At 50.0% G+C, this 27,949-nt stretch overlaps 1 protein-coding gene across 2 annotated transcripts; it reads left to right on the top strand.

Annotated features, from left to right (window-relative positions):
* The first annotated feature begins 20,069 nt into the window (after positions 1–20,069).
* On the top strand, positions 20,070–27,306 carry LOC133905918 (cyclin-T1-4-like). 2 transcript variants are annotated; one of them, XM_062347725.1, is made up of 7 exons: positions 20,070–20,375; positions 21,715–22,025; positions 22,626–22,707; positions 23,109–23,246; positions 24,232–24,410; positions 24,499–24,650; positions 25,916–27,306. In XM_062347725.1, exons 1-7 carry the CDS (start codon positions 20,085–20,087, stop codon positions 26,917–26,919), a joined length of 2,157 nt encoding a protein of 718 aa, XP_062203709.1. In that variant the 5' UTR covers positions 20,070–20,084; the 3' UTR covers positions 26,920–27,306. The 2 variants fall into 2 exon arrangements, with proteins under 2 accessions (XP_062203709.1, XP_062203710.1); XM_062347726.1 differs by having other exon boundaries at positions 20,245–20,375; positions 21,740–22,025.
* Positions 27,307–27,949: the final 643 nt, after the last annotated feature.

Raw genomic sequence — 27,949 nt, forward strand, 5'->3', positions numbered from 1 at the left:
AATCCACCCCTATATATGGTCTACATCCAGCTATGAAGCCTACACAAGGCTTCAAAGCAATAAAAAGTCTCTTGAAACCATTTTTCGTACCTATCTTCTCCAACTCAATTTCAACAATTAAACCTCGTGACTTCATCTCAATCTCTGCTTTCCAGTTGAATAACAATTGAAAGCTCTCTTCATATTTGCCATGCATCTGGTCAAGTGCTAGCCTCATACCTGCCCAGGCTTTGGAGTACTTCAGCTTGATCTTATATTGTTCTTCCAACTTATCTTTTGCATCCTTTGCCCCCTTGTGTGGATTCTTCTTTATCCAGTCTCCCAACTTATCTGCAATCCATTCCCGGCTAGCCATCTTGCCTTCCTTTAGCTTGGTAGTTGGAGAATTATGTTCAAAAGGAAAACCTTTATCTGCATTGTACAAGCACAAGTAAATTAGAACATGTATTCATAGATGCTCAAAGAAATTAGACTACTAAACTGAAATCACCTGTATTGTGTGCCCATCCTGCAGCCTAGATGCATGAATACGCCATGGACATTATCACGTCCCAACCATCCCAAATTTCCCTAATCATGTCATTGAGCATACATATGTCATTAGTATCATAAGCATTATGTTTATGTGTTAAGCACTGTGATTTTATTGAATTTCATATGGTGGTTTGTTACTTGTTTCGTATTTAAAAAAATACCTGATGTTAGCGTGTTCGTTTAGTTAAGTCTTGTTTTGACACGGTGGGTGGATCCATTTAAAAGGGAATTGCAGCGCATATGTCCTTAGGATTTTTTCTTGCAACTGAAAAGTCCCCTCTCTTGCGAGTGGGACCCACTTAGCCGGCCCCACCACCCTCACCCTCCCTCTCTCACTTGGCCGGCCACCACAGCAACAGCAGCCCCACTCCCTCTCACACCTCACTCTCTCTCTCTCTCTCTCTCTCTCTCTCTCTCTCTCTCTCTCTCTCTCTCTCTCTCTCTCTCTCTCTCTCTCAGCCAAGAGCAGGAACTCTTTCTCCCCATTACTCTCTCAAACACTCTCTCATTTCCACCCAAATCTGCCCTCAAGAGTAAGAATCAAGGTGTGCATGTTATCCTTTTGCATTCCCCACCTCTCTAGCTTCACATCCATCCAAGAAATTCTCACATGCATAAGGATTTGAAGGTTTTCCAATTCAAATTCGTCACCTCTCATTTTCTGAAAATTTCAGCAACTTGTTCATCTCTTCTCCGAGCCTTTCCCATCGATTCTTCCCCCACCCGACGACCACAAACCTTGGCAAATCACCTTGGGTAAGTCTCCTGGGTTTTCTTGCTGAAAATGCATGTTTTGGAATGGTGGATTTCGAATTTGGAGCTGCAGTCGAAGAAAGGTGACGCAACCATGTGTTCTTGAGGCATTAAAGTTAGAAGAAATGATTAGATGGAATTGAAGCATTAAAGTGTGTAGAGTGAGTAAATTAGATGTAGAACCAATTCTTTAGTGGCTTTACATGTTTAGGTGGCTTAGATTTCGACATGCAAGTTGAATCGGCCGAAGAATCGTTGAAAAACTGGTGTTCTGCTGTCAGAACACGGACTATTCGGGTAAACCCAGAGGTTTCGGGTGATTTTAACCAAAAATACTTGAGGACCTCCACCCGGAGGTTCACGTGGAGACTCCGGAACCCAGAGAGTCCGAGTTCACCCGGAGACTCTGGATTTTACTGTTTATCTGGCCTTTTCTTCTTGTCGTGATAGCTTGTATATTTCATAGTTAATTCATACGAAGTCCAAAAATCATGAAACTAGTTGCGTTAGCTTCATATGAGTATAAAATACATGTTAAAAATGTTGGATCTCATTAAGTACTTTCTGATATTAATTAATTATTTAAATGCATTTTAGCTTAATTAAATCACATGTAACTAATGCCATGTCCTAAAATTATGGAACCACTTGGAAAATTCATATTACGATCAGTGCTATCTAAGAAAATATATTTTGGTATGAAAGTTCTGTTTAAATTGTTGAATCTCATTTAGTCTTGATAGCTAAGTTAATTAAGATCCTTTTTGGACAGACCTTAAATAAATCATTTTTACTATGAGCTTACGTATTTAAATTTGAGTGTTTCTTACTGCATTATGTTCATTACTCAGTACCACATCCTCATTAAAATTTTGTAGCATTTTATTTATATCTCTTTCATGCTCATCATTGCATGTGATCTTCGTTAGTGAACGAAAGACCGGAGGGTGACGCGGGCTTGATCGAGGGCGATCCGAAAGTTGTTTCCCTTGCTTGTGAAGCTGATCAACAAGGCAAGCATCTAAGAATTTTCATCCCATTACTTTGGATCATATATTATGTCAATTGATAAGATATGCTTTATGTATATTTGCATGTCAATGAGTCTTATGTCGGGTTTTGGGTTAGATCCTATTTGTTGCATTACCCTCCCTTGACATTGTTTATCACTTAATCCTTTGTAACCTAGGTTGTTCATGTCACATAATGATCTAACTTAAAAGAATGTGTTATGCTTAGCATGGCTTATGTCCTCGGTAGAAGTCGAGCGGTGGTTCGGCTATCGTTCGCGAGCTTAGGGCTTTCCTTATATCACAAAGATAATAATGATAGAGGATGGTGTAAGTTAGTGAGGATGAGTCGAGATTCGGGCGGGCAAGAGGGATGGCTCGAGAAGGGAGTCTTGGATGCTATAAGCCCGTTTGAATCGATTAAGCACCGTCCGTTGTTGCAGTTGATTTTAGCACTTGTTCGTACTTACCATGTATCGATATATGGGACGGATGAGCCGAATACCTTATGTAGTTGTGATCTTTTGGCGTGCTAGTCTCGAGTGTTGTCGGCATAATAGGCTTGTAAGGGGTATCTAGTTTGCTCTGGGAGTAGTTCTAGATGATCCCCGCATGCCGAGGTGCATATTCAAATGATTGAGGCTTGTTTGGAAAAGGTTGACATGAGTACCCCCTTGTGTGGTCCTGTGTGGTCACGTAAGCCGTATGATCCTCAAGTCGTATGGGTAATGGAGTACTCCCTGCAGGGTGTAAAACAATTCGAATTGCCACACTCTCGGTTATGAACATATTTCTATCCATTTGCATCAATCGTAGAGTTCCGGTTGTAGTTGTGATCGTATGTTGGGAAATGTATGGTGATGTTGTTCAAGTTTTGATACAGCTCAAGTTAAAATTACGGTATCGTAATGATCTCAGGATAGAAGGTTGTTTATGGTTAGATGTAGATGCTTACACTTTAGTCAAAATTTGCTCTTGCATATAAAATTCACTTGACTTTGTGGTTGAGTCCTTGCTAATTATCCAAATTGCATTCTCCTTGGAGTCAGGCTAATTATAAGTGCTTATTATGGATTAAGTCTTGCGAGTACCTTCGTACTCATATACTTGGTTTGCCTTTCAGGTGAGGAAGGTTTAGTATTTGGCTACTTTACGCCCGCCGATGTTGGCGACGAGCATGAGTAGTGCTATCTACTCGGTTGATGTTATTTTGGAGTAGCGCCTTAGGGCAAATGACACTACTCATTTTTTGTTGTCATGTATTTTATTCCGCTGCGTAGCTACTCTAACAATGTTCGGTTTATACTTTTGTTGTAAAGTTAATCTACTTAAAGACTCGTAACTTAATTTAATTACTCACTCTTTATTATGTCTTGTGATGATGTGCTTATTGTAAAGGCACGTGTTTCGATCCTGGAGGAAACACATGTTAGGACTACCAGGGTGATATTCTAGTTAATCGTTGTAGTCGTGGTTATTCAAATGACTGCCTTGATGATTAATTAGAATATTATCTGGACGGTTCCTTACAGACATCCCTCATGTGAACAACTTGTAATAAATCTTGTCTTATCTCTCTTCGAATTAGCAAATTCAAAACCTCTAGTAATAGCATATTGCCTCATGGCTTTTCTGAATGTTACAATGTCAGAAAATAAGGCCAACTTCTCAATGGCTAGGTTCTCAGGATCATGCAACACATTAATCTCATCTTGGTCAACATCATTTATCTGTGCCCTACGAAAATTCACTCCTTTGGCAGCAAGCTCAGAAGTATGTGCACTGACAGCAGGTGCAGGTGGCTCAGCTAGTTGTGCATTGCCAGTAGGTGCAGTTGGCTCAGCTGGTGGTGCATTGCCAGCAGGTGCAGCTGTTGCCTGACCATAGATATGCTTATCATTGACACCAACATACTCATCTGCTTCATGGGTCAAAGGGCATGTTTAAGTAGAGTCAACTTCTAGTGGCACAATCTCAATCGGTTCTAGGCAAGCAAGATCAAATTCCTCACCCATATTCTTGTCTACAACACCTACAAGAAGCTGGACATACATCTCTACCTTGTACATTTCAAACACATCTACCAGTCGTGTGTCATCAACTAGTCTAATATCCTCACATATCCTTTTGCCAAAGAACCAAACCATAGCTGTCTGGCTCGAGTCCCATTCCACAGCAATGCATAAGCTCTTCATAAGCAAGTCTATGGAGAAACTTCGAAACTCCACAACCCATTTCAAAGTCTTCCCCTTAGTATAGGATTTCCTACCTTCAGAGTCTATGCGGAAAAAACCTTGGACCTGAAGCTCTATCGCAAACAGGTGTCTAACAGGAAATGGAATACATGAAGTCACTCCTAACGAAATCCTAAACACCATATGGTAAAGCTTACTAGAGTAACCTAATTCTTACACCTATAGCAATGCAATGCGCTGAACTTAGATGGATCTAAGAGTGAGGTTACTCACGATTTTGGAGATCCCACTGCAGATGCACTAGATCCACCATGATCCATTGTGCCCACCGGTGCTGATGGGGTCGAGGATGAGCGCCTCCACGGATCTTAGATCACCTCCATCGTTGGTTGCCTCTGCCACCACCGAGAGAAAGGGGATTGAGGCTAGGGTTTCATTGTGTTCAAGAGAAAGAGGACGGCGTGTTCTAGTCGGACCGCATCACGGGGGCTATTTGGTCCATATCGAAATACATACTCGGGGATGGCATTCATACGGGTTCCAGACGTACAAAATGGTTTGCTTCCAATATCCACAAAATAGTAATGGCACCAGTACAATTTCGCGAGTTGTAATGGCATATTTTGAGAAGGACAGATTTATAATGGCATATATTTAATTAACCCTATTAACAAAGACCAAAAGCACAAACCACATATTAACAAAGACCAATATTTATTTCCAATTATATGTGTAATATATTTCTCTATTTTCTCTAATTTTGTAACTTTTTATATATTTTATTTCCCCTGATTTTTTAATTATTTCATGTCTCTAATGGGCCTAAACGTGCTACAAGGCCCCACGTGCCAAATGAACCTTGTGGTAGCTTAGCCCGGCATGAATGCTTGCTGGGTCGTGCCTAGGCTGGATGTTCAGCATGCTGGTCGGTACGGCACAGCCTGCCAAGGCAATCATATCTACATGGGTCATGCCTGGGCCAAATTAGAGACTTTTTTTATTTTAGCATTTTTAAAACTAATATTTTAATAACAGCCCGTCGGCATCTAAATTTTCAGGAACTAGCCTCTTTTGTCACGCCAAAATGTCTGCCGTGACTCCCCAACGTAGTCACGCCATATTCATCGGTGTGATCAAAGTGGCTACGCTGTTGGAAACCCCGACGCCTTTACACGTGGGTTTGACGTGGCAGCCTGAGTCACGCCGAATTGGTTGGCGTGACTCGGATGAACAGTATTTTTGCGGAAACCGAAAACACAGTTCATCCACGAAAAATACTGTTCATCCACGGAAACTGAAAACACTGATGACGTACAAGACCGGACGGGGGCACATTTTCAACCCTCCCCGTCACCTCGCGCAGCAGCCCATGATGGTTGCTTTCCATTTATGGCGCCTTAGAACTCGCGCCATCCTTTCTGGGCACGCTACTGCCCCAGCGGGTATATAAGCGGGGCGGGCTCCCCGGAGAAAGACAGTTCAGTTCGACCGGAGTGGAAGTCGGGACCGGCTCAGATCGAGATGTCTGAGATCAAGTCCTGCACACAACCAAGAACCGACGACCAATCCCTAAGAACAAGGAGCACGAAGCTCTAGACTTAGAGAAATATTCTTGTAACCCAGCAGATACTGAGAGAGACATTCTCAGAGTATTTATAGCATATACACAGGAGTAGAGTGTTACGCTCAGTACGGCCCGAACCTGTCTAAAAATCCCCTGAGCATTTACTACTTCCTATATCCGATCATTCCACCTCCACCTGCATCCCATTTACTCCCATTTATTTCACCTACGAAGTGGATTCAGAATTATCCCCCCAGCCTAATCTCAAAGGGGGTCCCTCCGGATCCCCGCTTGAGGAGTTCACCCTCCGACAGCTGGTGCGCCAAGTCGGGGGGTTGCATCCCTGAATCTGTTTTGTTTTCCTGTAGAAAATGGCAGGTGGACATCGTCTCCAACGTACCAGCTCCAGCTCCAGTGAAGAAGTGGAGCCCATCGCTCAGGATGCCCCAGTATCTGCTGCTCCTCAACAACAGCAGCCACGGTCCGCCCGTACGGCGCTCCCCTCTCATGGGGACAATGGCGCTGGGCCCAGCAGGGCCGCCACCGCCGTTGCAGGCGCGCCGCCTAACCCTCAGCAAGTGGCAGAAACTCCTACCGCGAGATCCATGTCCGGATAGCGTCGGGCGCCGTTACGGCGCAGGCTCGTCTTCGGCGATGCCAGTCCTGGGAGCGCGTTGCTTGCTGCGCAAGAACTCCTCAGGCACCTGCCTGTCCAGGCTGTGGGGGAAACCCCAGAAGGTCACTGGCTTCAGGAGGTGGCCGCTCTGGTGGGCACAGCTCACCGGCAGGTGCTGGCTGAAAGCTCTCATGCCACCTCCCACCGCGGTGCAACCAAGGCCGGTCCATCATCAGGTGGCGGCCAAACCGGCCGGGGGGCCTCCAGGCGGAGTGCTGCCCCCCTGGCCACAACTGGAGCTCAGGACCTCCCCTTGCACCTAAACGAGCTGAGGGCTGCCAAAGATGCACGTGTCACCCTCGAGCGCCATCGGGAGTCCCGGCACGAGACCGAGGTAGAGGACCAGGCTTCCTCTATGCCGGCCCATGACCGCCGTAGTTCCCCAGCGCGTCAGTGTTTGCCTCCCAAGGGTGCTGCCCGTGCTACAGGGTACGGCACAGGCTGCTGCACCTTCACCAGCGAGCTCCGTCGGGTCAACTAGCCCACGAAGTTCAGGCCAGAACTGCCGGAGAAGTACGACGGATCCATCGACCCCATCGTGTTCCTCCAGATCTACACCACCGCCGTCCAAGCGGCGGGCGGCAGTGAAAAGGTGATGGCCAATTATTTCCATGTAGCCTTGAGGGGCTCTGCCCGTTCTTGGCTTATTAAGTTACATCCAGGATCTATTAGTTCCTAGGATGATCTTTGCCACCAGTTTGTGGCTAACTTTCAGGGCACATTCACGCGCCCCGGCTTGGAGTGTGACCTCCACGTCGTAAAACAACAGGAGGGGGAGATGCTGCGGCACTTCATACAGCGCTTCAGCCAGGTCCACAACACCATCCCACGGATAACCCCCCACGCCATCATCGTCGCATTCCGGCAGGACGTCCGCGACGAGCGGATGCTCGAGAAGTTAGATACACACGAGGTCGAAACCACCGCGGAGCTATTCGCGTTGGCCGACAAGTGCGCAAAGGCGGCGGAGGCTCGGGCGTGGCATGTCCCGTGCCCTGAGCAACCTGTTGCCGACCAACCAGGTTCTTCCCGCTTTGACAGGTGGGAAAAGAAAAAGAGAAGAAGGCGTGATGCTGCCCCTGTCGTGCCGGCTGAGGCCCCTGCCCGTAGGCCGGCAGAGGGCCCTAACCGCAGGCCGGCGCGCCAGGCGGCTGCCGAGAGAAGGCCCGCGCCCGCGAGGGCTCTAGCTCCCGCGAGGGCTCCCACTCCCGCGAGGGCGCCTACTCCCGCAAGGCCCGAACCAGGAAGTGGTGCGAGATCCACCAGACTGAGTGGCATGACCTCACAGAGTGCCGCTCGGTCAAAGGCCTGGTCGAGCGGCGCCAGAAGGAGCGCGAGGATTGCCGCAGGGGCGGCGACGATAGAGCCGCCCCCAAGAACTAAGAGCTTGGGTTCCAGGAGCCCGAGCGCACCGTCGCCTTCATCGACAGAGGCGTGTACACGCCCTCCTCCCGCCGCTGCGTCATGACCATGCGGCGCGAGGTGTGCTCGGCGACCCCGAGCACTAAGGCCGTGAGGCCCCTGAAGTGGTCGGACACCCCAATCATGTTCAGTCTGGCGGACCACCCCGCAAGTACTGCAGGTGTGGGGCGACTACCCCTGAAAGTGTCCCCCACCATCTGCAATGTAAAGGTCAGCAGAGTGCTGATCGACAGGGTTGCAGGACTAAACCGCCTCTTCCAGGAGGCCTTCGAGAAGCTGCAGGTGCCTTCCAGGCGCCTAAAGCCGTCGCTCCCCTTCTACGGGGTGACACCAGGGCATACCTTGCCCCTCGGGCAGGTCGAGCTGCCCGTGACATTCGAGAGCCGTGACAATTTCTGGACAGAGAACGTCATCTTCGATGTCGCGGAAGTCCCTCTCCCCTACAACGCCATCCTCAGGCGCCCGGCGCTCGCTCGGTTCATGATGGTCACGCACGATGCCTACCTCACGGTTAAGATGTCGGGCCCTGCAGGCCCCATCTCTGTGCCCGCCGAGACCGGCAGCGCCGTCTCCTGCACCGAGCAGCTCTACTCAACCTTGTTCTCTGCTCGGGCCGAGGTCGAAGGACACCAGGGGGCCCGGGACCCTCTTCATCCAAACCCCGACTCACCGCCGACACCTCCGTTCCTACGAAGGAGGTCGTGGTGGGCGAAGACGCTTCCCAGGTCGTCCGAATCGGCGGTGACCTGGGCGGCAAATAGGAAAGCACGCTCGTTGCCTTCCTCCGGGCTAACGTCGATGTGTTTGCATGGCAGCCGTTTGATATGCCCGGGATCCCTAGGGAGGTGATCGAGCACCACCTTATCGTGCGCCCCGACGCACGGCCGGTGTGGCAGAAGGTCTGGTGGCAGGCGCCTGAGCGCCAGGAATTCATCCGGGAGCAAGTCAGCAAGCTCCTTGACGCCGGCTTCATCCGAGAGGTCCTCCACCCAAAGTGGTTGGCAAACCCAGTCATCGTCCCGAAGGCCAACGGCAAGCTCTGCATGTGTGTCGACTATACCGACTTAAATAAGGCTTGTCCGAAAGATCCTTTTCCTTTACCCCGCATAGATCAAATTGAAGATGCCACTGCAGGGTGCGATCTTTTGTGTTTTTAGATGCAAATTCGGGTTATCACCAAATCCGCATGGCCAGACAGGACGAGGAAAAAACTTATTTTACCACTCTGGTGGGGACTTATTGTTATGTGTCAATGCCATTTGGTTCGCGCAATGCTAGGTCGTCTTTCGAGCGCGCCGTGTGCATTACCCTTAATTCACAGGTTGGCCGCAACGTCGAGGCTTACATCAACGATCTCGTGGTCAAGTCCCGAGACCGCGCCACCTTGCTGGAAGATTTGGCCGAGACTTTCAACAGTCTCCGCACTACCCGCTTGAAACTCAACCCCGAGAAGTGCGTCTTTGGGGTGCCCGCGGGTAATCTCCTCGGTTTCTTGGTCTCTAGCCGAGGAATTGAGGCCAACCCAAAGAAGATCCGGGCCATCGAGCAGATGCGACCCCCGGCTCGACTCAAGGAAGTTCAGCATCTCGCTAGCTGCATGGCGGCCCTGGGGTGCTTCATCTCCAAGCTCGGGGAGCGAGGGCTCCCTCTCTTCAAACTCCTGAAGAAGACCGGTCACTTTGACTGGACACCGGAGACCGAACAGCCCTTCCAGGACTTAAAGAAGTATCTCACCTCACCACCCGTACTTGTGGCCCCCTCCGAGGGCGAACCTTTATTGCTCTACATCTCGGCCACTCCTCAGGTCGTGAGTATGATGCTGGTGGTGGAGCGTGATGAGTGCTCGGGGCCAGGTGCTGGTTCCCAGCTCCCGGCCGCCCCCGAGCAACCTTCAGTTCTCGGGGCTCCTCCCGAGCAGGGAGTCGAGCCCAAGACCATGGCTCCTCCCGACCAGGGAGTCGAGCCCGAGCACTCGGCCGGCCCCGACCACTGCGCCGAGCTCGGGGGCTGTGACAAGCCCTCTGGTGAAGCCACAGTCTGGGCCCACCGTGTACAGTGACCGGTGTACTTCGTCAGTGAAGTTCTTCGAGACACCAAGACAAGGTACCCCCAAGCCCAGAAGCTGCTCTATGCCATGCTCGTCGCTTCCCGGAAGCTGCGCCACTACTTCTAGGCGCACAAGGTCTCGGTGGTTACTACGTATCCACTGGGGCCGATCCTCCGGAACCGAGAGGGCACTGGACGCATCATCAAGTGGGCAGTGGAGTTGGCAGAGTTCGATCTACACTTTGTCAGCCACCAGGCGATCAAGAGCCAGACCCTATCTGACTTTGTGGCAGAGTGGACGCCCGTCCCCGAGATCGACCATGAAGAAATTTTCGCATATCCTGGGCACGATGCGCCCGGGTACTGGGTTATGCACTTCGACGGCTCCCTCACGCTGAAGGGCACAGGGGCTGGAGTGGTTCTCACCTCCCCAACCGGTGAAGTACTCTGGTACATCGTGCAGCTGCATTTCCAAGCAACCAACAACATAGCGGAGTATGAGGGCCTCATCGCTGGCCTCCGAGCCGCAGTGGGCCTCAGGATTCATCGTCGGTTGGTCAAGGGAGACTCCCAGCAGGTGGTCAACCAGGTGTCCAAAGAATACCAGTGCACGGATCCTCAGATGGCGGCGTACATGGCGGAAGTCACGAGGCTGGAGAGGCACTTCGACGGCCTAGAGCTGTGGTACATATCTCGCCGCGACAACGCTCTGGCCGATAACCTCTCTCGCTTGGCCTCTTCTCGGGCGCTCGTCCCTGCCGGAGCCTTTGAAAAAAGACTCACACGGCCCTCCATCCTCCCTGCCGACCAGGACGAAGGGGAAACCTCGAGCCTAGTTGAGGCAACCCAGGCGGCACCCTCAGTGGGAAATCCCGTCAGGGTGCTGCCGCCCGGTGAGTGCGCTGCCCTTGCCGGCGGTTCTCAAGATGCCTCGTGGATCGACGAGATTCGAGGGTACTTGAAAGAAAATATCCTTCCCGGGGATGATGCCTCTGCCGAGAGGATTGCACAGCAGTCCAAACGCTATGCTATAGTAGATGGGGATCTCTATCGGCGCGGCACGGACGGTGTCCTCCTGAAATGCATCACCCGGGCAGAAGGCGGTGAGCTTGTCACTGAGATCCACAAGGGCGAGTGCGGTGGCCATGCATCGTCCCGCACGCTGGTCGGGAAGGCCTTTCGGCAAGGTTTCTACTGGCCTACAGCTCTCCAGGACGCTTCCGAGTTGGTTCGGCGCTGCAGGGCGTGCCAGTTCCACACAAAGCAGATTCACCAGCCAGCTCAGGCTCTCCATACCATCCCCCTGTCATGGCCCTTCGCAGTCTGGGGGCTGGACATCCTGGGTCCATTCCCCCGAGCAATCGGGGGCTATGAGTACCTCTACGTCGCCATTGACAAGTTCGCTAAGTGGCCAGAGGCAGTCCCAGTTATCAAGGTTACCAAGAACACGACGCGTCAATTCATCCGCGGTATCACAAGTCGCTTCGGCGTCCCGAACAGAATCATCACCGATAATGGCACCCAGTTCACAAGTGCCCTGTTAGAGGACTACTGCGAGGACCTCGGCATCAAGCTCTGCTTCGCCTCTGTCGCTCATCCTCGGAGCAATGGGCAGGTCGAGCGTGCAAATGCTGAGATACTGAAGGGGCTCAAAACCTGGACCTACGACGTGCTCGTAAAGCACGGGAAAGGGTGGACCGACGAGCTGCCTGCTGTGTTATGGGCCAACCGGACCACGCCAAGCCGCGCCATCGGGGAGACTCCATTCTTCCTCGTCTACGGCGCCGAGGCGGTCCTCCCCTCCGAGCTCACTCTTGGCTCCCCTCGGGTGAATGCCTACTCCGAAGGTGAACAGGAACAGCGAAGGCGCGACGACATCGACTACTTGGAGGAGCGCCGGCGACGCGCCGCCGTCCGAGCAGCCAGGTACCAGCAGAGCCTGCAGCGTTATCATCAGCGTCACATCCGGGCCCGGTCACTCGAGGATGGGGATCTAGTTCTACGACGCGCTCAATCGCGCGAAGGAAAGAATAAACGGTCTCCTATGTGGGAAGGCCCCTTTATCGTGATCGGTGTCCCGCGAGAAGGCTCGTTCTGGCTGACTGCGGAGGATGGACAACCACTCCCAAACGCATGGAACATCGAGCATCTGCGCAAGTTCTATCCCTAGGCAGACATGTTTGTGCTCGGGCCAACCAGGCCAGGGGTCCCCCCACCCAAGTTGGCCGGGGGCTGCCACCAACCATGTAAGTTATCACTTATGTACAAAATTGTCAATATACTCTCTTATTTCGAGATCTTTCTCTGGAATCCATATGTTTAATCTGTTTGGTGAGATGCTCGATTGTGCGAGAAAAACACGCTCTCTCATTTTTCCCGTTGATAAAAACGAATCCCGATCGGTATGCGCGCAGGCAGCTGCTGCTGATTTAAGTCTGTTGTGGTAGGCTGTGGTGTCCGGTTGCATGGCAGTGCCCCGAGCATCACCGAGCCTCTGGGATTCTCGGGTAATCCTACCGCTTGAGCAAAGAGTAGTCGGGACCGCCTAGACTCCAGGGGCGGGCTGTCGGTGCTTGGTCTGGCCAATCCTACCCCGGGCGCCACCGAACCATTGGACCTCTGGGCTATGCCTCTGTCTGTACACTTCGCCGGTCCGGATATTCGAGAGGTCTCGGGTCAAAAACGAGAGCAGTCTATAATGAGTACCGCACTAGCAGAGCGCACCAAACAAAGAGTCTTTTCCTATTTTTTCTTAAGCTTACAGATCAACAATCAAGAATAAAGTAGCCCGACCGCAAGAGCCTCGGTGCCCAGGGCGCTACTTGAGCCTGCGGGGTCTTCGGGTAATCCTACCACTCGGGCATGAGTGGTCGGGACCGCCTAGCCCCTGACTCTTTTGCCTGCTTTCCAGTGCTCGGACATTCCGTACGAGGGAACCAAGTTCCCGGGTACTCCGAGCTCGGGGCGCGTACCCCTCCTGGATCAGTCGGCCAAAAGACTGATAGCTGTCCGGTGAGTGACTAAAGTCATATGAATTTCCATTTTTACATACGCAGTAAACTATTGTTCCCGAGTTATCCTCGGGACCCTCGCATTCTAATTTGTTCGGCGAGATGGTCTCCTCGCACACAAAACCCTGCCCACGTGCTCGCTTTTTCCGGAATGACAGAAACAGACAGTAGTTAGGTGTACCGTACGGACGGCGATGGCTGACCAAAGTCCTTTATGGTGGCCGTGGGGTTCAGCCAGCTTGGCAGTACCCCGGGCACTACCGAGTCTCTGGGGTTCTCGGGTAATCCTACCACTCGAGCAAAGAGTGGTCGGGACCGCCTAGACCCTAGGGGCGGGCTGTCGGTGCTACCCCGGGCACCACCAAGCCGTGGGGACTCTTGGTCGCATTTCCGCCCGCACGTATCTCCGGCCTGCTTGTTTGAGAGGTCGTAGAGTGGAAAAGTGTTCACTGGTCATGGCGTGCTCCACGCTGGATTGACTTATCTCTCGAGCAAAGGAAGTTCATGCCTTTGTCTCTTGACTTAGCAGCTGAGGACTCGCGAGGGCTCGGGGGCTGAACGCTCAGTTGGTCCCACTACTCAGACGATGAGTGGTCGGGGCGACTTCACTCTCGGGGAAGGAAGGTCGGGCTTGGTCTGGCTAAGTACTTCTCGGGGCATCAGGTGAAAAGCAAAAATCAAGACAAGCACAGTGGAGTTTCGATCCCAAAAGAAACGCTTCTATTATATTTCAAAAAGAACCATTCTGGAGGGGATCACTCCCATATTTACAACAGTCAAAAACAAAAAATCTAATATAATCGGCAGGATCTGAAGGGGGCGAGGACGCTTCGCTGCTGCTGCCGTTGCTCGGTTCTGACGGCGGCTCCCGCGTGAAGCACGCCGCCACCTCGGCGGCGACATCCCGGACAGCTTCCCGGGCGGTCGCTTCCTCGGCCTCGACCACTCCCTCCCGGACCGGTTCCAACGAGAAGGCAGGGTCTCGGCTGCGGTAGCAGGCGAGGACGTGCTCGGCCACTACCTAGGCCAGAGCGTGCCCCTGCTGGGACGCCAACTCTTGCTCAGCACTTGGGAGAGCCTTGAGGCACCGGGCGAACTCTTCGAAGCCGAGGGCAAAGTGGCTGATAGTCTCTTGGTCCAACCCCTTCTCGCCCACGTTGACGCGCCTGAGCCCGGCTACCCTCACGGACCTCCGCCCTGACGAAGGATGTCTCGCATCATCAGCTTCACGTTGGCCCGCTCGGCCACGACGGTCTCGAGCTCGTCCCTCGAGATCTACAGCCGTTCCTCAAGGCTGATACCCTCTGCTGCGCTGGTCAGGACGCCAATGGTGGCCGGGGCCTCGGCTTGCCCCCGCTTCACCTACTCGGCAAAGGCTGCGAGGGCCCGCTCCCGGGCGGCCAGCTCAGCCTCCCACTTGGTGGCCTGCTCCTCCCACGCTGTGAGGGCCAACGACGCCGAGGCGACCGGCTTCGCGCCGTGCAATCTGTTCCTCCCGGGCATCCTGAGCCGTCTCCGTGATCTCGACGTCGATCTCGTGGATCGCGACCTCCTCCTCCCAACGAAGGACTTCGGTGCGGCTTCGCTCGAACTCGTCATTCCGGCGGGCTAGGTCTGCCTGGGCGGACTGCACGGACTTCTCGCGCTTGCCAACCGCCTCCTCTCGAGCAAGGAGCAGCTCCATGTGAGTGGCCTTCTCCTGTGCAGCGACAGCCTCGTCGCGCAGCTCCTCCAACGCCTCCCGCTCCTCGGCCACCGCAAGCATCGACCTCTCGTGGGTTGCGCGGGCCGAGGCGATACGGGCCTCCAGGAGCCTGCCGACCTCTTCCAGCCGCCCCCTCTCTTCAACGAGGGCAGTGCGGTCCCTATCGAGCTCAGCTCGCTCTGCCGCCACGGCCGTTTCTAGCCGCTCGATAACCTCCCGGGCGCTTTCGAGCACATCCGGGAGGGGTTTCGGGGCCTGGCGTGACGGCGGCCGAGTGTTGGGTCCCCTGCGAGCCCTCTTTGCAGAGGCGCTCAGGGTCCCCGACGACTGCCACGCCAACGCCGCCCTCGCCGTGACCACCTCCACCGCGGCCGCTTGCTCCACCCTCGGAGCGCTCGGGGCGTGCTCAGACGGCGTTGGTTGCAAGGGTGCGGCCGCTGCCCTCGGCTCAGGGCAGAACGGCGCCTGTGGCTCCGGTTCCGCTGGCGCGCTCGGCTCTGGCACAGGCGCGCACGGCCCGGGAGCTGGAGCTGGCCTCGGCACCTCTGGCTGCCTCTGGCCTCCGGCGGGGTCCTTGGGCGGCCTGAAAATGAAAAAGGTCAGTACCCCAAACTAATATCCGGGCAAGCACGCTCAGGACAAGGAAAGAACTTACGTGGACTTCGGTCCGTGGTACTGCCACCAGGACTCTGGGATTCTAAAGTCCGGGCCCTGCCTGCGGCTTCGGCCCGGGATCCGCCTTCCTCCACTTCGATGGGGGGCTCTGGCCCCCAGGTCGTTGAGGGGCCGCCGTGGAGCCCGCCTCCGGCGGTGGGTCAGCTTGGGCGCCCGCTGTTGCGCCACCAGCCCAGCCCTGGTCCTCGGGCCCCCGCACCTTGGACCTGGCCTCCGTCCCGGACTTCGCACGCGATGACGGGCCACCCCAGACTCCCTCCTTCACGTCGCCCGCCGCCGGCCGTTGTCGTGGAGGCGACAGCGATGACGAGGATGACGGCTAGGGCACGAACGACCGAGGGCGCTTCCCTTTGTCCCCCGGGGCCTCCGCTCCGTTGTCGATGGCGCCCCTGCTGCCGGCCTGATGGCCGCTGCCTGCAGCATCTCTACGGCTGGCCTGCGGCCTGCCGCCCGCGGCATCCCTACCGCCGACCTGAGGCCTACCGCCCGCGGCATCCCTGTCGCCAATCCGCCGCCTGCCTCTTTATCCACCCCGGGGATTTGAATAGTCCCAGGGTTCCGGCGCCCTGGACGGTCTACTAAACCCTGAGCCTCAAATTCCGGCAGCGTCGCTTGCAGAGCCACCCGGCCTGGGTCCGCGTAGAGCGCCAGCTGCTCTTGGGGCAGGACCGCCCGGGTGAGGTCTTCGACGCCGGTCACCACCCTTAGCAGGGTTGCCAGTGCTCCCTCCTCCAGGTCCCCCTCGGCGCCGATGTGGGTCTTCGTGATGTCGTTCGGGCCTGTGTACATCCAGGCGAACCGGGCCTGTTTCCGCAAGGGCGCCAGGTGGCGGCGCAAGTAGTCGACCACCACCATCACCGAGGTTAGCCTCGCCTGGCGCAGATCGTCGATGCGGTTTAGCACTGGGCGCATGCACTCATCCTCAACCGGGGCCACCTCCCAGGTCGGCCTCTGGGGCTCCATCGCCGTCTCCGGTAGCATGAGGCGATCATGGGGGCTGAGGTCGACGTAGACCCAGTCGCGGCGCCAGTCCTCCCACTTGCTCCGCAACACTTGCGGAATGCACAACTCGGCGAGCCCATCCCGCAGTCGGAAGTTGCAGCAGCTGGCGACATCCACGCCGGAGGATCCTCTCTTCTTCCCGGCCGCTCACAGGACGAAGAAATGTCGGAATAAGGCCACCAACGGCGGCACTCCCACGAATATTTCGCAGAAGTGCGCGAAGATGGCCAAGATGACCACTGAGTTCGGACTCAGGTGAACGAGCTAGATGCCGAAGGTGTCCAGCACTTGGAGGAAGAAGGTGGAGAACGGCGGCACCAGCCCGGCGGCGACGAAGGAGACGAAGATCACGATGCGCTCCGGCCGGTCCGTGGTTGGCGGAAAGCTCGCCGACGACACTACAGACGCCTCCCGCTGACCATCAGGCACCATGAGTTTGCGGACCTTCTCCGCCCCCTCCTCATTGATGATCTGCGACTCCGGTAGCACACTGTCGGGGCTCTTATCACGGCGGCTGCTTCCTGTCCTCGGCATTTTTTCAGGGGTGGGGAGTGTGTTGGAAAGGGTGGAGGAGAGAGTGCGCTGCGGGCCGAAGGAAGGGCGAGAGCTCTCGAGCGCAAGGAAGAAGAGAGCAGAAGCGACGATCGCGAAAATGGCGTAAAGGGGCAACGGTTCACTCCCCTCTCCTTTTTATATCCTGGGGATTTCAAACGGCGCTTTTCGCAGTGCATTCGGCGAGGCGCATTTCCTCGTTCGGCGCGGGTGCCAAGCAAATCTCCCTCGATTCGTGCGGTTGCCAGGCGCACTATCCTCGATCTGTGCGGTTGCCACACGCACCGCCCGCCTCGTTATCACGTGCCTCAGGAGTCGGATGGACACGTGCCCATTCGGTTCCCCGCTGGGCCGTACCAAAAGCCTGGGCTAGAGAGACCAGCGTTTGAGAACAGGCCACGTGGCATCGGTGTTGGGATCGTCCTCGATGAAGACGAGGGCCCCATTCGCAGTCTCTGGGCCATCACCTACCAATGGACCTGGGGGTTGCTGTCGGTGACACAGGAACCGGGGGTCCTCGAGTCTTGAGGCCAGAACAGGAGAGTGCCATGTGGCGCCCTCCCTCGGGGGTTATCTCCCCGAGGTCCGAGAAGACCAAGTTCCGGGAGAGAGTGCTCGGAGCCATGAACAGTGATCCCCAAGTACCCGAGTTCCCCGATGACCCGAGAAGACCAAGTACCGGGAAGGAAAAGCTCGGGGCTGGGAACAGTGGCCCCCAAGCACCCAAGTTCCCCGATAATAAGAAAAGCTAAGTTCCGGGAGAGAGTGCTCGGGGCCGTGAACGGTGGCCCCCGAGCACTCGGTTCCTCGAGGACCCAAACAGTCAGTTTCGGGAGAGAGTGCTCGGGCCGTGAACAGTGGCCCCCGAGCACTCGGTTCCCCGAGGACCAAGAAAGAGCATATCCGGGAGAGAGTGTTCGGGGCTGCGAACAGTGGCCCCTAAGCACTCGGTTCCCCGAGGGCCTGAGAAGTCCTTCGCCGGTGATCTCCACAGAGGCCCAGCGGTGAGGTGTCAACTGGTGAGAGGCCCGATGCTGCATTTAAGAGGGCGCGTGGCCTGTCACTTCCAACTGCTCCCTCCACGCTTGCTGTCAGTCCCTGTCACGGCTTGGCAGGGAGGCGTGGGGACATTTAATGCACAGGTCCCATCGCGCGTCATCCGGTGCGCCTCGGGATAGCGTCGCAGAGCTTGAGGCACCCCGCCTGCCGCCCTGCTGTGTCAGACCTGCTCTGACTGGGCGGGCACGCCGGGCTGCTCGGTGGCTGCTCGGTGGGCCCTCCCCGCGGCGCCCGTTGAAAAGCGGCATGATGACGTACAAGACCGGACGGGGGCGTATTTTCAACCCTCCCTGTCACCTCGCGCAGCAGCCCATGATGGTTGCTTTACATTTATAGCGCCTTGGAACTCGCGCCATCCTTTCTGGGCACGCTACAGCCCCGACAGGTATATAAGCGGGGCGGGCTCCCCGGAGAAAGATAGTTCAGTTCGATCGGAGTGGAAGTTAGGACCGGTTCAGATCGAGACGTCCGAGATCAAGTCCTGCACACAACCAAGAACCGACGACCAATCCCGAAGAACAAGGAGCATGAAGCTCTAGACTTAGACAAATATTCTTGTAACCCAGTAGAGACTAAGAAAGACATTCTCAGAGCATTATAGCATACACACAGGAGTATGGTGTTACGCTCAGTGCGGCCCGAACCTGTCTAAAAATCCCCTGAGCATTTACTACTTCCTGTATCCGATCATTCTACCTCCACATGTATCTCATTTACTCTCATTTATTTCACCTACGAAGCGGATTCAGAATCATCCCGGCCGAATCTCAAAAGGGTCCCTCTGGATCCCGTTTGAGGAGTTCACCCTCCGACAGGACTAGTTCCTGAAAATTCAGATGCCGACGGGCTATTATTAAAATATTAGTTTTAAAAAGACTAAAATAAAAAAAGTTCAAATTAGACCATGCCACCCATTTGGACAGGCCTGGTGTATATGAGGACGTGACGGTGTCAAGAGGGGATCTCCAAACATTGACGGGAGTGAAGTCCATCGTCATGGTCGATGGAAACGCATCAGTGGTGGCGGTGGTTTGTCGAGGCCGTTAGAGGACTGTAAGACAGTCTGTGTCTGCAACGGTGGTCAATGAGTCTAGCCAAATAGTGGATGTCAGATCTTTGGTATTATTTATTATCCATCTTATGTCGGGCGCTATATCATTTGATTTATATTCCTTTGCAAAAACTATAAAACTTGTTTACCAATGTTTTAAAAGCTTAATAAATTTTGAAATAATAGATGATAATAATACCACGCGCTTGCTCGATTGGTAGAAGGTGACGTTGAGCATCATGCACGTGCGGGTTAGAACCTGGATGTGAATGCACATTTATCTTAAAAAAAAGATGATGATGGCTCCGATCATTTTTCTTTTCTAAATAATCCACATCGTAGTTGGTCAGGGGAAGGCCTAGAGGTTGTTGGTTAGATTGATCCAATCATGCAATCCGGTTCTAAATTACAAAGGCCTAAGCTCTATTTAGAGCCCGTTCTTCCTGGACCGGCAACTATGATGATGGAGCTGGAAACGCAATTCGAATTTCACAATTCCCTGCTCCCAAAGTCTAAACAGGAATTCCACAGTTATAACTCGGAGGATCCTATTTGCAATGGATTTGAATTTAACCCCCAAGATTAGTACAAATTTGAACTAAATAATGAAAAACCTCCTAGTGCAGCCACTATATCTAATTGTACCCTAATTTGTATTTTAAGGAGGACAAATAGTCAAATAAACAAAAACGCCGAGTCAGCAAATCAAGGATCACCAACATCGACAGACCAACATGCAAACTGAAAACATCTCAGCCAAAACAAAAAGAAAAAAAGAAAAAAAAGGAAGTTAAAAAAAATCAGGAGTACCCTTCCATTTAGATACCGCATGACCGCAGAAAAAAAGAAAAATCCAAGGAGTCTAGGGTTTTTCGTTTTTCGTTCGAGTTATCTCCAGCCCACGACGCGCCGGCCCCTTCCTCCCCTTACGCCTCGACCTCGACCCCACCCCCGCGAGGCGGCGGCGGCGGTGGCGCGCGGCGAGCGGCTGCGTCTCGGTGAGCTTGGCGCCCCCCCTGTGGCCGCGGCGTCCCCGGCGCCATCTGTCCTGCGGGCTGCTGCTCCCGCGGCGGCTTCGTCGGCTGCAGCGGGCGGCCGCAAAACCCTAGCGGCGGATGAGGTAGGTTTCGTTCCTCCCAGTCGATGCCTATGCTATTGCGCGTAGTGATTCTTGGTGTTTCTTCTTGCTGGGCGCGCGAGGCAGTCTTGTGATTGTGCGTTGCCATCTGCGGGCAAGAAGGGGGCAAGGGTCGCCGCGGAGTCGGGGTCGGATTTTAGCTGGGAATTTCGAAACCCTAGGTGCAGCGGTTGCGTCGCTGCTGATCTTTTTCGATATGAGCGGAATCGGGCCTGGTTCTAGGCTACTAGGCGTGACCGTGGGTGAGTGCAAATTGCGATCTTTCGAGATATCATAGGTTCAAATCGCGGGTCTGAGGGGATGCCATAGGTTTAAATCGCGGTTTTGCGAGAGTCCAATCAATTCACCGATTAGCACCGATGGGGTTGGCTAAATGAACAGTTGCGCATGGGTGATGGTTTCTCGGGTATTAGGTCGTGCAAGAATTGCTTTCCTATCTACGAATTTTTGGTTTGTGAACCTGTCCTGTTGACTAATAGGGTAACCAGCTCAAATAAGGGGAACTGGTTTGCAAGATGTTTGAGTCCCGACCTGCCAGGCAGGTAGTGTAGCAACCTTTGGGTCTGGGAGGTGGGAATGAAGAGGTGAGAAAGGAAAGGGGAATTGAATTGTTTTGGATAGTTTGTCTGGCTAGGGTTCAGAAGACCGCAAATTTGCTGATTGCTACAGATTAATTATCAATTGTGGCACACTTTATTACTGAATAGTGGGATACCCTTGCCTTGGGTGCCCCTTCCTGTTACCGCATAATCAGCGGTTAGGCCGCATAATCAGCCTGATTATACCGTGTAATCACTAGTTGGCGGTTGACTAGTCATGTACCGGTCACCGATTTTAAGAATGTTCCCTGGTGCATATTCGCATGAGTGTGTCCTAAGAAATCTGGAATTGATTCTGCCTAGACTGCTTAGTTAGTGGTTCATATTATTGTTTTCATCTTCCTAATGATGTTTGCATCCTGGGAAAGTTTCGGCGGTGTTGGTTAAGTTTTTTGTATTTCGTACTATGCCATGCAGAAACTCTTGAACAGCTTGGTGTGTAAAATGTTAATTGGTGCAATTGCATGTTATGGATTGACTTAAGCTATATCCATTCCTTTCTTAAATTTTGAGTAGCATGTACTACCAGACATATCATCACCAATTGGTTCACATATTTGGGCATGGATGCGTATTATTTGACCTTGTAACATGTTATGGCAAGCATACCATTCTATCATTTTCAGTTTTTATGATCACTCTTGGAATTTAGCTTGACTGTTCGAATGCACATGCCACTCCATACCTTCTGTCGTAACACCCAGTGTACCTTCTCTATTCAGAGCCTGATTAGGAAGCTTTTGACAGATCAAGAACTAAATTCTTCATCAGTTCGTGCTGAATATAACTTAGCTTACATGGCTATGGTGCCAAGTGATTCATCACATCATGGAGTTGTAGAAAATAGCCCCAATGGCTTTACCCAAGGTAGGCGTGAGGAAGCTGGGAAACTTGGTGCATCATGGTATTTCAGTAGAAAGGAAATAGAAGAAAATTCTCCATCCAGGAGGGATGGCATTGATTTGAAGAAAGAGTCTTACCTTCGAAGGTCGTATTGCAGTTTTCTACAAGATTTGGGCATGAAGCTTAAAGTGTAAGATTGGATATGTTGTTCTACTTCTATATTGTTGCCTATCTTTGCCTCGTAATTTTTAAGAACACTTTCTAAAATGAAGTGCTACTTTAATTTTGCTGTCATGCTAAAGTTTTCAAAATATGTATGTTATATCGAGGTTGTAAACTATCAGTTTGTGCATGCTCATTCAATGTAGTCTACGTGGACATTGTCGTGGGATGCACATATCTATGATTGTTTTCTGGGAGCAAGATATATATCTTTTTTCTTTCCTTAAAAGCTGTAGGTTTGATCATATGTCATGGATAAGAGAGAAATCTGTGTAACTGTCATGGATAATTTAAATTTGACATTCATGACCGTCTGACATTGGAAATGGATTGAGGCTTTGCAGCTGTGCATTTTTGTATGCATGGTTGATCTTGGTTGCTGCATGCTTAGGCATGGTATTTTCCTTAGTGGTCATAATCTTGACGCAAATTGCATGGCTCATGTGAATCCTTCAATGTTTAAGTTTTAAATGGATTATATTGTCATCAAATGTGCTGAAGTAAATCCTTGTTAGCTCATCCTTTTATGGTGTAAAGTTCTCCCAATTTTTTTTTTTGCTATGTTTAGGCCTCAAGTGACGATTGCTACAGCTATGGTATTCTGTCACCGTTTTTACCTTCGCCAATCCCATGCAGAAAATGATAGACGAGTAAGTGTGTTAATGCCTGGCTCTAGTTGTGTTTTTCATTGGATGCCAAAGTTGCCCTTTAGCTTTGCAATTGTATTACCTTAGAATCTTTTATTGTGAGATAATTGCATTTTACCATTTAGTTTAGTTCTAGTAGAAGGAGAACGATTTGCTATTGAGCTTCATTTTGTATGCCTTGACTATTCACAGGATCGTAGTGCTTGATATCTTTGATCAACAAACTCAATTTTCACTCTCTTTTGCATTCATTTAAGAAACTTAGTTCTTGTAGTATGACGTAAACTCTTTGATAGTGAGTTACTGATAAAGTTTACTCCTTCAAGTTAAGTATCATCCTGAGCAGTTATGCTTAACTTCTTTAACAATATGTGCCATTACTTCTGAATCTAATATCCATACAGACAATTGCCACCGTTTGCATGTTCTTGGCTGGAAAAGTCGAAGAAACACCTAGACCTTTGAAGGATGTCATCCTGGTTTCTTACGAGATTATTCATAAGAAGGATCCTGCTGCTGGTCAGAGAATCAAGCAGCAGAAGGTAATGAATTAAATTGAGCTATTATTTTGTTCCAGAATTCCTTACACTTTCTGGTTTATGCTGCATTTTTGCTACTGGTGAACCAACATTCCTGCTATACAAAGTTGCATACTCTTTACTCGGGAGCTAGTATGTGTTTAGCTTTGTAACTCATTGCCTCATACACTACTAAAAAACATGGCATTTGACAGTCCCATTGGGCACTTATCCTGTTCTCTTCCTGCCTGCCTATGGCCACATAAACTGAAGTGAAAGAACAAATTGAGAAGCAGAACCATTAAAAAGGGTTGTGTATATATTTTTTCTTTTCTCAGTATTTTTGAATTCTTTTGAATATGTTAGTGCCTGGTGAAGTTTTTCTACGCTATATATTTTATAATTAGCATCCAACAACTGTTTGCTTATTTTTAATTGTTTTCAGGCAAGTTGGAATCCTAGGATGTAATTGTATACTTGTATAAGCCATTTATTCTCAAATTTTAGCTGATGCAAGAAAACATGAGATTTTTGTTCCATTTTTGGTAATTTTCTACATGGATTCAAAGTTCACTCTTATGTCTTAATGAAAGCAGAGATCCACTTTTCGTCCTGGCTTGGCTGAGGTGCACATGCTACTAAAGTACTAATATTGATGTTTAATAGTTTACGATGCTTAATGTACCCCATGAACATTTGCTCACAAAATGAAGATGGTCATCAATAGTTGCAATTGTACGCTTCCATTATCAGCTTGTGGTTGTTAAATCATCCACATATGCTGTCAAAACTGGACAATTTACTCCTGAAAATGCATTAATTTAAATTATGCTCCTTGGTATCGAGCATGAACATAATGATAGTGATCTTTTTCTGCGCTTCAGTGCTGCTTCTGAAGCTACATAGAATTTATTTCCTGCATCCACCAATTCATATTTGATCGAAAGCAAGATTTTATTTACGTAAGAGTTACTTCAACTGAAAATAGTGCTTACTATGCATTGTGCAGGAAATATATGATAAACAAAAAGAACTTATTTTACTTGGGGAGCGAGCTGTACTTGTAACACTTGGGTTTGACCTGAATGTTCACCATGCTTACAAGCCCTTGGTTGAAGCAATAAGGAGATTCAATGTTGGTGGTAAAAATGCACTTCCTCAGGTTGCTTGGAATTTTGTAAATGATGGGTATGCTAATGCTACCCTTGCCATTTTTTGAAATAGCAGTTCACAGTTGTCTATCTACTACACTTTAAAAACGTTGTGCACTGTACAGGCTGCGTACCTCGCTTTGCCTGCAATTCGAGCCTCATCATATTGCAGCAGGTGCTATCTTTTTGGCTGCTAAATTTCTCAAAGAGAAGCTTCCATCTGATGGTGATAAGATTTGGTGGCAGGAATTTGATGTGACTCCACGGCAACTTGAAGGTTGGTCCCTGTATGCCAAGTCAGTAATGAAAATTTCCATCTGCTCTACTCTGTTTATTTGTTCAGCATACATTTTGACCTTTATTGTTGAATTATTACCACGAGTGCGGTGTGCCAACTTGATTTTTGTTACTGTGGAACTCCTCCTGGTTTTGAAGGAATGAACAACTTTATAGAGACTTAATTTGATAACCTTTTGTTTTCTTTCTTTAGTGCTAGCGATTATTGGTATACTGCAACTTAATTGAACTTGTATTCAAGCTAAAGCAGGATAGCATTTTTCTCCACAACATTAGTTTATTAATTATTACATCGTACATGCCCATGGTTTAGTTTTTGTTATCATTGTTTCTAAAGATAAAAATACCTTTCGTGCCATGTGAGCTTTTGGATCTTTTACTGTCAACTATTTTCATGCCTTAATTCATCACATAATTTAATTTCCAAACCGTACATGTTAGCTATTGTTAATATTTTGAACTACAAACAGTACCTTTTTTTGCGCACCTCTGTTGCAGAGGAAAGTAGCATAGCTTTATGTATACTCTAAAAAAATAAGTACAACGAGTATACATTGTTATTTAGCCCAAAAAGGGTGGTCAGTTGAGGGGTTTGCATTAGGCAATTGTTTGGACATGGTACCATGATTTTCCACCCCAAGATATGAGGTTTGTTTCCCTCCTGGGAGAATATACCATCTTGTTCCAGTTGGATTCTAGGTGCTATGTGTCTTTGTCTTGCTGTAACTGCTCTCTTTTTTTTGCTGATGATAAATTGAAGTTGTCTATAAATGGGATTTTGATAATGTACACATTTCTTTTTTAATAATATTTACCTTAGAGCTGTGATATATTTTGGAAGAGAGCTGTTTTACATACAATTAGTTATTGTGTAAATGTTTGCAAAATGAGGAGAATATTCTTAATTCTTACTGGTGACTTGTCACATAAAATATTGTGGTAAAGAATAAGAATACCTGACTGATTGATAGGAACCAAAAAACGACTCAAGTCCCAGCCACTTTCCAACTGTCAGAAACTTAGTAGGTTCTAACCAGTAAGCTTCTATCCTTTTAAAACCTGGTCTGTACTCGCTACGTATAGTTAAACTTTGTGTTGACCGGGTGCTACTTGACAATTCTTATTTATTAGCCTAATTATTAATGAACTTATGATAACGATATGTCATTGTCTGACACATGCCTGTATCTTTTGGGTTCAAGTTATATCTGATAGTAAAACCTTTTTCTTGTCACTTGGTTGCAGAGGTTAGCAATCAAATGTTGGAGCTGTATGAGCAAAACCGTGACCGTGCAACACAGGCACAACCATCACTGGGAAATGAAGCTGAAGCGAGCTCAGCTACTGTGCGTAATCAACGATCCTCTGTAAAATCTGAAGGAAACTCCAAGGAATCATCTGCTCATGGATATCATCAGGCACTCAAGCAGTCAAATTCGCAGCATTCTTCCTCAACAGGTGCTCCAGGTCACCATGACGACGAGCACTCAAATCCAGAAAAGCATATTTCTGGCCACAAAATGCTTCAAAAAGACTATGGTGACCATGGTGGCAGCAAAGAAAGGAGCAACCAGAGTGGAAGTAGATTTGATGCTGGCATGGACATTTCACATCAGGACAAAAAATCCTTGCCAGGACATCAGTATCCCAAGTCCAGTTATGAGTCTGATCATCCAATGGAACGTAAGCCACATAAATCACATGATAGTTCCAATGAAACAAAAGATGGTGTTCTTGACAGCAATGAAGCTCCCAGTGTGTCAACCTCCATGATGGACGCGATGAATAAAATTGACAAGGATAAGGTAAAAGCAGCTTTGGAGAAGCGAAGAAAATCGAAAGGTGATGTTGGTACGAAGGTAAATGTGATGGATGATGATGATCTACTTGAGAGAGAGCTAGAACATGGTGTTGAATTAGCTGTTGAGGATGAGAAGATCAAGCAGGATAAGAGGCAGAACTTGTCCCATGGTAGCATTCATGGAGGGGATCTTCAAAATGCTGACCAAGTTACGGAGAATGGTCACCATGGCAAGCAGTGTGTGCCAACGACTACTGAAGATGGGGAGTTTCCATTGGACAGTAAAGAACAGCATCTTCCACCATTGGATAAGCAAAATAATGTTGCCGAGCACCAGTCCCAGCAGTCTGATCACACATTGAAGCACCACCAGAGCCATGATGCTCAACTTGCTGGAAGACATGAGCAGGGTGAAAGAGACTGTAAAAAGCCTAAGCTCGAAGGGTAGGTTCTGGATGATGATGGGCCATTGTGCGTGATTTTGGACCTGACCGGCACATTTTACTGAACTCACCTGTGCCTGAGGATGCTGCAGTGCGGCACGAAATTTCTGTGCACAGAACATAAAGATGTCCATGCTTTTGCAAGGATTTGTGTCGCACAACAGTTTAAAATTGTTCCTAGATCTGTACCAGGGAACATCTTGAGGGAATTCATGCTAGCAATATCTGATATGTTCCAACAAACATTGGGATATATGCACTGAAACATGCTTCTGATCGCATTTGCATTCACTTATGCATGATGTTTCAGTTAAAGGTGATGCAAATGTGTCAATAAGGCATAACATTCGTCGCTATAAGAGTCACATATAAATGTGCAGTCTTCCCTTCCATTTCCGTGATTACATCATATCCGTTTTATATTTGTTCAAATTTTCAAGAAGTTTATATTCGGCTAGTAATTCCTTCAAGCCAGAAATTTTTTGATCGATCAACTTATATGCTTTTAGGCATTTTAATAGAATCAGGGCGCGTGTTATTGCTTCACCTTTTCTCACTAGCTTTTTACCTATGCTAATTTTGAATCCGATCGATTACATCCACTTTATAACGTTAGCCTGCATGTAAACAAAGACTACAACACACTAGAGGTTACAGCAATGTTTAGGCGTTCCAGTTGACAAGTAATTTTTTTCAGGGTAATAGATAAGTAGTCATTATTGTAGCACAGATTCAGGCAGGGAAACTGTTTGATACAGGTCATGGTAAGATTCCGTTTTGAGTCGCCATTACACTAAAATCGCCATTTTTTTTTACAAGAGCAACTACATAATGTATAGTTTGAGAATTAGAAGGCCATGATGAGCATACAACAGGAAGTCAGGACGAAGACCCTTAGCAACAGAGAATGCAACAACTACATATAATGTAGAATACCACTCTCCAGCGCTCTCACCACGAGTGCATTCAAGCTTTCCAATCAGATGGCTCACACGAGAGCGAAATGCGTCCAATCTTTACTGCAGATGACCCAGC

This window comes from Phragmites australis, chromosome 23 (assembly GCF_958298935.1).
Source record: "Phragmites australis chromosome 23, lpPhrAust1.1, whole genome shotgun sequence".
Taxonomy (NCBI): domain Eukaryota; kingdom Viridiplantae; phylum Streptophyta; class Magnoliopsida; order Poales; family Poaceae; genus Phragmites; species Phragmites australis.